At 34.9% G+C, this 12,879-nt stretch overlaps 1 protein-coding gene and 1 pseudogene across 1 annotated transcript in view; both read left to right on the plus strand.

The window, feature by feature from the left end:
* Positions 1 to 11,655, plus strand: LOC143401836 (poly(A) polymerase alpha-like; annotated as a pseudogene).
* Positions 11,607 to 12,879, plus strand: part of Serinc1 (serine incorporator 1) — an 18,850-nt gene continuing 17,577 nt past the window's right edge. Inside the window, exon 1 of the mRNA XM_076858300.2 lies at positions 11,607 to 11,769. Within this exon, the coding sequence (XP_076714415.1) occupies positions 11,731 to 11,769 (39 nt within the window). The 5' untranslated portion in view covers positions 11,607 to 11,730. The remainder of the gene's footprint in view (positions 11,770 to 12,879) is intronic.

The following is a 12,879-nucleotide window of genomic DNA, read 5'->3' on the forward strand; positions in this document are numbered from 1 at the left end:
ATGGTGCTGGGAACGCAGTCTCCACAGCAAAGGAATCAGGTAGACAGAACTTTGTTCTCAGCCCCATGATCTGAGAGGATTTAAAAACCTGGATGATTTCCCAAATGATTAGATTTTGCTACAAAATATAAGTCAGGTCAAATTAGGAAGGAAATTCCCTTCAGGAGATGATAATGGAAGATGGCTTATGGTTGGTTCAAACAAATCTAAGTTCATACTGACCCCTATGGGTTATCACATCACAAATTCTATTATTCCTACAGAAAAATTTGTTAAATATTTAGACATGTTTACATTTAGAATTTAATATTTTAGGATGAAAGTCATAAAATATTTGTGTGTCCTTTTTCCTTTTATAATGGGAAACAAGTTATCCACAAATTCATCCATTTGCCAATTTATTTTGGGAGGCCAAGATATTGAAGTCCTCATTAGTGTTCAGTGTTGATTTATTGAGAACAAGGGAACTATGCAGTATAATTTCTAATTTCCAGCAAAATATTACTTTATCATTGTCTGCAAAATTTGCCCATCCTCAAAATTTTTCATAAACACAGGCCATTGAAAAATTAACTTTGAAGTTTATACATAGATTTGTAAAAAGGTATGATGGATTTCATCACCAAGGTTGAGTCTGATTCTAATTAACTTGCAGAAAGACTTTCATTCTGTTTTAAACTGGAAACTTTTAATGTGATGTGTACGATTTTAAACCATTTCCTTATAGGCTTGAATATGGAATTGCAGGAGGTTGTGAAAAGTTAAGACCTTTATTTTCCTTGATGTTGAATATATTGTTTTATTGCTATGTAGGTAATTTCTGCAATCAAAGTTATTATTTCTGGTAGATATTTTTCCAACACTTAAATGACTAGTAGACATATATTTCAGAGTATCTTACTTAGTTATATAAATGTAAATTTTGTACCTAAGTCATCTTGGGGATTATACTGGTCATTACTAATTTTTATTAATATACTATTGGAATTGTTACTATTAGCAGGTTAAGCTCACTAACAAAATATTAATATACAATTAATAATAATTATGTATGAGTTATAGTGCAATATTTTGATAAAACTATGCAATGTATACTGATCAAATCAGAGTAACTTTGTTATACTTGTATCAGGCCATTCATGCTGTAGAGCTTCAGTTCTTTATTTATATAGTGTGAGAAGGAACCCAAACTATCTCCTGAGAAAAATATTGCCTACAGTATTACAGAATTCTCAGACCACTTGCTTCTATGCATCTTTATTCCAACATGTATCTTTTTACTCCTGAATTTCTCTAAAAGACTATTAATTTTACATTCCAAATTTAGTATAATGCTGGAGCTTATATCTTATTCTTTTTATTGGTTTTTTTAAAAAATAAATGACAGCAGAATGCATTACAATTCTTATTACATGTATACACAAAATTTTTCATCTCTGGTTGTATATAAAGTATGTTGACACCAATTTATGTACATGTACTTTGGATAATGATGTCTGTCACATTCCACCATCCTTGCTAATCCCCTGCCCCTCCTTTTTCCTCCCACCCCTCTGCCCTATCTAGGATTCATCTATTCCTCCCATGCTCCCCCTCCTTATCCCACTATGAGTCAGCCTCCTTATATTAGAGAAAACACTTATATCTTATTCTTAATTGGAAACAGAGAATTCATGCTCAGATTGTTGACCAAAAAAACAAGTCCTTGAGTTCTCTGACACCATACTCAGACCAAAAATATCAAAACAGGTATTCTAGGAGGATTCCAGGAGGCTGTACAGTGTATGTTTCCTTCAATCAGTATTTTTTAAAACTACAATGCACATGATAGCAATTTTGGAATATATTAATATGCATTTTTTGGAAAAGAAAAAGGTCAAGTAACTTTAGAAAACATTAGGAGAGGGTAAATTCTTAGATACTTCAAAGTGCTAATATGAATATCCATCTAAAGAGAAGAATGTAATATTCAGAATCATCCCAACGTCTTTGAAAACTTTCAGAGGGTGGGCCCTTAATATTCTAATTTTTTAAGAAATTACCCATTAGTGATCTTCTTAAGTTGATCTCTGAATCAGGTCAGCCCATAAGAAAACATGAGTAATTAGACATCTTTTTTTTAATGGTCCTAATTTACTTTTACTTATTTGTCTGTGGGCATCATGACTTATGCTAAAAGAAAAACCAAGAAAAAATTGTGCTCCTATTTAGGCATTGATACACAAAGGAAAAAATAAGCTTTGAATTGTTTAGGTTCAAATCTAAAAAAGGCGTCATTTTAACTAACTTTTTTGCACAGCTGGCAAGAAGGAAAAAGTGTGGTGTCTATAATTTCTCTAACCTATAAAAGTCTCCATAATTTATATATTGTTGTGCCCATTAAAGATATGTGTGAATCACTTAAATAAAAAAATTACATTCCATAAAAATACTGAAGATTCAATGAATTTAACCTGTTTTATGTACTTCATAGCTGACTGTTACATTCAGGAGAGATTAATATTTTTTGCATTTAATACTGATAAACATCTAAGGAAAAAATTTATCAAATAGTACAGGAAATAACAAATATCTCAGGAAACTTCTTGAATATAGAGAGATGAGATTCTGCACAAATTTAAACTTTAAGAAACCCTAATCAATTTACTCTTTATGACCCTAAAATTATTCACATATAAATATTTTTTATCTCCTTCTTTGGTACCTTGAACATTGTAAATACTTGACCTAATAGGATTCATTTCTTCTATAATTAACAATATATATTAAGTTTAGCAGAATTAAAAAAGGTTGTAATTTGCATTTCCATCTTTTAAAAAATTTACAGATACTTTTTTTACTACTAATATGCTTCCTTCAGGAAGGAGAAGCCCTTAAAGTGGTGGGTGCGGGAGTGAGGTTGGATCCAGGGTTAAGGGAGGCATCCTCCTCCCTCCAGCCTTAGTGGGTCCTGCCCTGGCAGCAGTGGTGGCGGTTGTGGAAATGGGGGCGGTTAGGGAGTTGGAGGTGGTTGGGGAGTGGGGGGCGGGGGTGACCCAGGAGAGGATGCCTTTCCAGTTACAAGGCAGGAATCACAACAAACACAGACGCCAAGGAAGCACTATAACATTACTTCTCATATCAACTTAGCTGCCCCTAAGGAGACTGACTGCATACTTATATAGAAACTAGTTGAGACTCTGAAGCCCTTTGGGGTTTCTGAAAAGAAAGAGCTGCTGTAGTGCTGGATTTTAATTTGGGGGAAACTAAATAACTTGGTGAAAGAGTGGATACTAGAAATCAGTGAAAGCAAGAACCTTCCACAATCTGTAATCATTCTATGATAAATTGAAATTACAAGAAGTTAAAGATTTAAGACTATGTAAATGTTTGGGCTATTGAAGAGGCATTTGTACCAGTTATCAAACTTTGTTTCTATGAGGTAGAAACTGATATTTTGTTTACAAGATTAGCACTGCAGAATATTCCAGATTTGAATCTTATGAGACCACAGTCTGCTTAAAGATTTAGATGTGAGATGCATACATCTTAATGATTGCAGGGTAATCAATGAAATTTAAACCCAGTACCAAACATGAAAACTTCAGGTTATCTCTGAGAACTATCAAACTGTGGGCCAAATGCCACAACATCTATTCCAATATATTAGGCTTCCTCAGTGGTTATTCCTGGGCTATGCTAATAGCAAGAACTTGCAAGCTTTATCCAAATATAATAGCATCAACTCTTGTACATAAATTTTTTCTTGGTATTTCTACATAGGAACGGTCAAACCCAGTGCTATTTTTAACAGCCTGAAGAATACAATCTTAATTTGCCTGTATGGGATCCAAAGGTAAACCCCAGTGATAGGTACCATCTTCTGCCTATAATTACACCAGCATACCCACAGCAGTACTCCATGAACTATCTGTGCCTTCACCTACTAGTGCTATGAAGACCAGTACATTGAACAGTTCTAGCAGCTCTTAGGGTGGAAACAGTCCTGCTCTAGACATGGATGGTCATGGTTGAGGAGTTTAAACAAGATCTTGCTATTACAAATGAAGTTTCACTGAGTAAGGGAGAATGGTCCAAACTTTTTGAAGTTCCAAACTTCTTTCCGAAGTACAGCGTTATATTATTTCTAGCAAGTGCACCCATGATAAAACAACACCTAGAATGGGTGGGCTTGGTGGAATAAAAACTTCGAATCTCGGTTGGCAGTTTGGAGAAGAAAGAATTTATCACACTGGCTCATGTGAATCCTCAGTCATTTCCAGCACCCAAAGAAATCCTGACAAGGAAGAATTTTGCATGATGTGGGTGACTGGGTAAGTGTTTTAAAAAACAGAAAACTCTGAAAATCTCAGTGTTGAACTTACCTATTACATTCAGGCTTTCACAGATATAGTTTATAGGCAAGCAATAAACAGCAAGATATGTGAGATGGATATGAAAATTGCTTCAATGCATGTAAGAAGAAAGCAATTCCATCAACTACTACCTAATCATGTGCTTGAGAAAAAAATTATTCAACAGGAATCAGATTAATGGCTCTAAATGGCATCAGCCTTGACTTATCTATGGACAGTGATTGTAGAATATCTGTGCCTTCACCTACTAATGCTATGAAGACCAGTCCATTGAATAATTCTGGCAGCTCTTAGGGTAGAAACAGTCCTGCTGTAGCTGTGACAGTAGCATCTGTGACCAATACACAGGCTACTGAAGTTTCTAAGCCACAAGTAAATTCCAGTGAAAGCTTGGGGTACATCCAGTGAAAGCATTCCTTAAACTGCTGCACACCCAGCCATTTCTCCACCACTGAAGCCTATGGTCTCCAGAGTTTACATCTGGTAAACCCACCAACTAGACTTTCAGGAAATGCAACAACAAAAATACCAAACCAAATGGTAGGAATCAAGAGGACACTGTCACCTCATAAAGAAGAGAATTCCAAGAAAACCAAAACAGAAAGGATGAAACAAGTGAAGATGCTAACTATCTTGCTTTGAGTGGATATAAAACAAAGGAACAACTTGATACAGAGACAAGTACAACTAATCAAACTATTCATACAGTAGCTTCTCTGTTGCCTCTGAACAACATACAATAAAATCATATTCCTTTATCAAAAATTCAATAAAACAGATTGAATCAATAAAAACAACTTCAGACGTCCATAAACAATACCTGCCAACTCAACCTGTTATCTTCAAAATGCTAAAAAAGGAGAATGGAGGATATAAGACTTGACATGACTGAAAATAATTTTTTTGTGTGACATCCCTTAACTGGAGTAATCAGCACTTTGTCTGAAGTCCAGTTTAGTATGTGAAGCCAGGAGTATTATTATCATTGTGTTAGTAACAGTTGCATTAACTGTTTCCAAAAAAATTTACTGCCTTTAAATAAGAAAAACAAAAAACCAAAACAACCTCAACCAATATCTGTATTCATAATTGACATCTGGATTGGATTTATGTTTGATGCATTGTTTGAAAAATTTGCAATACAAACTCACGTAAGAATTCCTTATTCTGATGATGCACTTTTATGTATTTTTTATTAGAAACTAGAACCAATTTTAGATTTTTCAGCTTGATAGATTTTCATTTTTTTCTGAAGAATTTCCTGTAATATTAACCTTCAAATTGGATAATATTGTGCAATGGTGTATTGTTGTACTTCAGAGAAAGAACAAGAATACATTTGGGGCTGGGGATGTGGCTCAAGCAGTAGCACGCTTGCCTGGCATGGGTTTGATCCTCAGCACCACATACAAATAAAGATGTTGTGTCCACCGAAAAGTAAAAAATAAATATTAAAAAATTCTCTTTCTCACCAAAGAGTACATCTAGTTTAGTTCCTATGAGGTAGCTATCACACTTAACAATGAAATGTCAACTCTAGGGTATATATTTGACATTGAAAGAATGATTAAGAAATATTTGTTTTGATGGGGTTATAATTAAGAAGTAATATATTGGTTTTATTTACAGAATTGTTTTATAATGCATGCAAATCAGTGATCAGCAGCAAATACATCTCTTTGAGCTTACTAAAGCTCTGTATTCTTTTGCCTTCAATCTGTCATCTTCAAAACAAATTTAAAACGCTTTTCAAACGTCACCTCTTTTTTTCTCCCTCTTTTTGCTTGTATGCACAACATAGGGCTTAATTCACAAAAACCAAAAATGCCAGTATTTTCTTATGCCATGATGTGAAACCAGTGACCCTGTGGCTACATGGCACAGAATACTAAATATTGGTCCCATGGTTAAAACTTTAGGTTGACTAAAAGTAATGCCCCTGAAACATGATATCTATTTTGGATGGCTGTTTGATCTCTAAATAAGAGGAATTTTGTACATTCCACAGAACTCTTCTGTTCCTGTCTATAGTAAATTAACTTTCAGTTCTAAATGAGGGGAAAAGGCATTTTCTTCAAGATTTTTAATTGATTCTTATTTTTAAATGGTTTACCAAACCTTATCTGTAAATTTTACATACAGAAACATTTTGAAAATCATTTCTAACAAGCACTTAATATCTAGTCAGTCAGCTCTGTACTCCTTTTTTATATTGATTTACTCTATCAAAAGATTAGGAACTGGGGCTAAGGATGAGGCTCAAGCGGTAGTGCGCTCACCTGGCATGTGCGGGTGCTGGGTTCAATCCTCAGCACCACATAGAGATAAAGTGGAGATATTGTGTCCACCTATTAAAAAAAAAAAAGATTAGGAACTTCCTTCCTTTAAGGAAAATAACTTCTGATGATTGAGCAGTAGAACATCCATCTTCATGAAGAATGAGGAATGCTAGATATTGATAAGCTTATGGTTTCTGAATCTGGACAGAGCAGTCCTAACAGATTTTTCTGATGAACACGTTTATGAATCCTTCATCATGTTCCATCTTATCACCTGTGCATTTTTCATATCAAACCAAAGTTACTTAAATTCTTCCCCTATCCTTTTAAATTAATTTTCTGAAGTTGGTGTGTAGTCTTTGACCCTTAGGCTATGTATTAATTAAGGTTTTCTTTTCACCATGACTTTATAATGTCTAGTATACAATATTTCTGCTTCTCAAATCAGCTCTGCACAATCACATTGCCCTTCCTCCCACCACTTAAGGAAAAAAGAGGTCAACTAACAGGTGAAGTGTAAAATGTGTCTGTGTTTTGAGTAGCTTCAGAGTTAGATTGATATTGCTAGGCATATATTTAGTATTATCATTTTGTTTATACATTGGGGAAAATTTGTTTATTAAATGTTTCATGTAACTACATTCAAGTTTTGTCAGGCTGGAAACTTGGACCTTTTCTGTGTTGTGATTTTTTTTTTTTTTTAGTAGCAGGTACTGAACTCAGAGGCATTCAACCACTGAGCCACATCCTCAGCCCTATTTTGTATTTTATTTAGAGACAGGGTCTCACTGAGTTGCTTAGTGCCTCACTGTTGCTGAGGCTGGCTTTGAACTCTCGATCCTCCTGCCTCAGCTTACTGAGCTACTGGGATTACAGGCATGTGCCACTGTGTAGTGACTTTTTAATTCTAGTTTTCATAACCTGGAGATCAGACTGTTGCTTTTGCATGATGTATGTAATGACTCATGACTGGAGTCTGCTTTGTTTTATAGTAACTATAACTTGTATTTTTCAAGAGCTATTTTGTAAACAGATGATGTATTTCTCCATTGAAAATACAATAAAATTTTAAAAAGCAAAAATAAATAAATGAAAAGAATATGCTTCCTTCAATTTTTGTAAACCACTGATAATGCAAACAAGGATGCAAGATTGTCCTTTAGGGTTTATCAAAATAACTAGGAATAGTAGGTAATTCTGATATTTAGTAAAGGGATCAAGATGGTAATCAACCTGTCTTGTAAAACATAACCTCACATTAAAAGTATGATACAGCCAAAAATATCCTTGTTGAGAAACTGATGACATACTTTTAAAATATGAACAAAGCCTAATGATTAGAGTGACAATATAATTTATCATTCAAATTTGACAACTCAACTGTAAAATATTTATTAAAAAAAAGACCAAGGACAGCACAAACAGGTTGAAGGAAAGAACAAAGAAACTTACTCCTCCACATATCAAAACTTATTTGCAAGAAACTAATCAAAACTACATATGAGAACCATAGGTACAGACCATCAATCCATAAAACAAAACAGAAATTTTAGAAACAGACAAATGTAAATGGAAACATCAAATATGACAGCAATGGTATTGTAGTTTAGAAAGGGTGTATTATTCTCTAAATTATTCTAGGGCAATTGTGTGAAAAACTAAAATACAATTGGACCAGTGTATTGGAGTTAGCTCAAACCAGTCAATTGCTAAGTATTCAAGAATATCAAATACACATTGTTAAATAATTGGTAGCTTGAAATCAGCTGCAGTGGAAGTATTTGTACAATGTAAATTAGCAAATGCTACATATCAGGGTTCCCCTACTCAGCTAGTTTACCAGCACAACACTAATTGCATTTATACCTTATGTCAGACATAAAATCAATTCTATGTGGATTAAAAATATAAGTGTGAAGAACAAATTTTAAGACTTAGAAGAAAATATATGGAGGAAAATAAGATATCTTAACAATTTTGGGACTGGAAAGAATTTCTTAACAACAAACAAAGTCATGTAATTCAAAGGACAAGTATGTTAAATATGACCATATAATAATCTTGAAACTACAATGAGGGGAGTTAGTAAAGAATTTTAAAACTGAAAAAATAATCCCAAACTGGGTCGTGATGATTACAAGATTTACAACAAAGAATTCATATTCAAAATAAATGAAAACCATCTATAAATCAATAAAGAATATATAAATAACTCAACTGAAAAATTTCATAATACTTGAAAAGTAACTGTATATAGAAAAAAAAACCTGATGGTCAATAAACAAAGAAAAGTTCTTAATCTTACAGTTATCAAGGAAATGCAAGTTGATAGTATAGACATTTCACTCAAACATAAATTTCTCCCACGTTATTTAAAGTGTGTCATCATTATACAAAATACAAGTATGAAGATTTGGATTTGGTGCCAACATACCTTATATACAGAGATGAAAAATTGTGGTATATATGTGTATTAAGAATTGTAATGCAAAAAAAGAGTACAATTATAATGGCATAATTTGGTGTGAACATACTTTATACACAGAGTTACAAAAAATGTGCTGTATATGGGTAATAATGAGTGTAATGCATTCCATTATTGTCATGTATTTAAAAAATAAAGAAAAAATAAAGTGTGATAAACACAAATGTTCACAAATATGTAGAGCAATTCACACACTAGTGAAGCTGTGTTTGGGAAAACCAATTTGAAGAGCAATTTGTGATATGCAGTCAGTAAACTGAGGGAATCATAGCACAAATTATTAGTGGTCCCTAACATTCATTTGTTATCATTTCTTCCGGTAGGAGAAGGAGCAACACAATCAAAAACATTTGTAATTAAAAAGCATAACATTTGTAATTTTTTATGTCTTGAAGATAATGAAAAGTTTCTGGATATGACATTATTCTGGTTACCTTGTTATGCTTTTAAAATATTTCAAATTTAAAAAATATTTAGTTTTGGAGTGATACCTCATTTTTGGATATGGCACATTTAAGTGCCTATTAAACATCCATATGAATCACCTCATGGAAATGAAAATGTGGATCTGAAACTCTTTTTTAAAATTCTATACTACATACACACCACCCCTTCTTAATTGCTTTGACATATTTTCTGAGATCACATAATTTTAGATTCTCCAAAATGTCTTTCTGGGGCTTGTGATAGGAAAAAAAAAACAACTTGTGTATAGAAGCACTGAATTTATAGTTGAGACATCACTCTATTACTAAATATGTATTTTACAAGTGGTGTCATATAAATAACTATAGGCATATAAAGACAGGTCCCTTAGATCCAAAATAGCAACTGAGTAGGTGATCTATAAAAAACTGAAGATTAAATGCTATCTGGGCCTCACCCATACAAGCACCAGAGGTGTGGGAAGAAAACTTCCAAGCTACGATTCACAAAATTATAGTCTTCCCCAGGATATAGACTAGAAAATGTTAGGGAACCTAGGAAAGTCATCTGAAAAACTGATGTTTCCCTTTGTATGAGGCTATGTCTACCCTAGGTTAACAGGTCACATATGTTAGTGTTGATAAGAAAATTAGCCTGAGTTGGTTTTCTACAACACTCTATACATGGTGCTATCATTTATAAAAGCATGTTATATCATTTAATTCCTCAGTTCTAGGAGGCTAATCTTCACAACTTTCTTACTGATGAGGATACTAAGATTCTGAGGAGTCGAATATCTCATATTCAGAACTTATACTGAAAGCAGGGTTTAAAATGCAGAACTTGGCGGTCAAGGGGTGTGAAGATGACAATTACAATCAGTGAGAAGTTACAAACTAAGTTGATAGCTTCTCCCCACTTGATAATTATTCCATGTGTTAAAAATAACTTTGGTCCTATATTAAGGAGTCCGGTAATTCTCAACCATTTCTTTTTGGTTATCTGCTTCAATCCTATATTTTCAGTATGACTGCAGTGTAAATTACTTTAAATGTCGTGTCTCATTCCTGATTTTCAAGCTTGCATGTCAAAAGCAAATGGGTTATATTTCAGACTTTAAGTCCAGCATTTGAAAATTAATATTTTTTATCCAATACCATTCCGTCCCCCCGCCTTTTTTTTTGCTCCTAATCAGTTAATGATTGCAGTTCTCCCATATTAGTAGGTATTACCCTACCTCCACCTACGTAATTTTGGTAGCTATTTTGTGACACATTCTAGTTATTAGTTATGGCAATAACGATTTCAAGTTTAAGTTATTCATGTGGGCTAGACTCCTCCTCTAGAATATTCTCAAGGACGATTCTTTATTTAAAATTAAAAAAAGAAATTTTATGTGAATATATTCCCTGAGAATGTGCATTATTACCTAACAGGCAAGGGTTCCACATATTTCAACAGCTAATGACAGCCAATAAAATATTTGATTTTTAATAATTAGTATGTTTCATCAAGGATTTTTTTTTAAATGTGAAAACTTCATATAGCATCTTACTAGGACAAGAAATTAAAATGTGCATCAGTAGCAAACAAAAGTGATACAGAGAACTGAAAGCACCAGATGAATATAAACATCCCAATAAAACTTGTCCCAAGTAGTTAGCTGCAGGAATAAATTGCGTACGAAAGAAGCAAAACAGTCGCAAAAGTGGAGGAAATTGGAAATAAGCGGAGGTGGGACAGATAAACACCGAGGTAGAGAAAACAAGCCATCATTAAGCAGAAAGGTAATTGATGGAGTCAAAACGTCAAACACCACTTCAGTTCTGTTTTCTATTAATGCTCAAAAGCAACTAAATGGTAAGTAAAGGTTCTCCTCACATTGTTTTCTTAATTTGAGAAACTACGTTCAGCCCTGCGTAGCCTGAATTCTCCAAACAGCAATCTGCAGGATAGGAATCTATCAAGAAGCCAAAGTAGGTCGCCGCCCAGGGGTGTGCACGCGCAGTATCGGCGTAGTTATCACGTCACACCCCAGGAACGCCTCGCAGGAAGTGACGTGCCACGGAGGGGCGGGCTGGACTCTGCGCAGGAAGTGTCTCTCAGATAGTAAATAAGCCCTGAAAAGCACGAAAGAGGCTGTCTCCATTTTGTCGGCGCTCGCAGTTCTTGCGACGCTGTGAAGATGGGCAGTGTTCTGGGGCTGTGCTCCATGGCGAGCTGGGTGAGTTGGATCTTCTCAGCGTCCCGGATGCTAGCGTGAGAGACAGGAGAGAGCCACCAGAGCAGGGCTGGGTGAGGCCCAGCGGGAACGAGCTACCCCACCCAACAGGGAGTGCCTTCTGTCCCCATTTTCTTCCCTTCTCCTCTGGTCACTCCGATTCAATTTCGGGGCCTTGGGCCTTGCGAAGAACTTACCATGAGGGTCGTGAGATGCAGTGCAGATTGAAGGTGAACCAGATCGCAGAGATGGAGCGAGCTGTAATCCCTTCCCTCACCGGTTTCATAAAAACTGCCTCCCTTTCTTTCAGACCCTTTAGGTAGGCCGCCTTTTGTGTCTGCCTAGGCCTTCTCTTCAAAGGCTTCGGCCTTTCCGTCTGCCGGGAACTCTCTTTCTTTTTGTCATCTCTAACCGGGCGACCTCAAACTGCGGCACTGCCATCCCTGGAGGCCTCTTTGTTCTGACCCGCCGACTTCATTTAAGAAGTGTCCGTTATCTATGACAGCCTGGCATTGATGTAGTGATACCATTTCTGAAATAAACAGTCTTAGCTGTGCCACTGGATCTTTGGCCTTGATGACATTAGGGAGTTACTGTGCTTCTCAAGTAATAATTTTACACACCTGGAAAAGCTGTTCAGTTTGGTGGTGTCAAATGTCTTTTGACAAAAAGCATGCATGTGCAATCCCAATTTTGATGTGCGTTTGGGGGTGTGTTTCATTTTCGTTAGATACAGAGTCGTAAGTGTGAAACCATTTTCATTTATAGTTGCAAGATTTCTTAATCCAGGTGGCACACATAACCTCAGTTTTTAAAAGCTAACTTTCTCTCCTTCCAAAAAAATTAAGACGGAATATTGGCAGCACACTTAATAAAGATGTAACTTTGGGTGAAGTATTTAGATTAAAATGTTATTTGTGATTTTTAAATTCCATTTCTAACAATTGCTCCTCAGACTACCTGAGTAATTCCATTAATATACATTAAACCATATAGTGATTATTTTACATACCTAACATCTTTTCAAAAAACGTTTTATTGTGGCTTGAACTGTAAATGTTAAATTTTAATCAAAAAATTATATTGAAGTTGTTAGTCTAGCCAATTCTCTTG

Source organism: Callospermophilus lateralis, chromosome 6, assembly GCF_048772815.1.
Source record: "Callospermophilus lateralis isolate mCalLat2 chromosome 6, mCalLat2.hap1, whole genome shotgun sequence".
NCBI lineage: Eukaryota > Metazoa > Chordata > Mammalia > Rodentia > Sciuridae > Callospermophilus > Callospermophilus lateralis.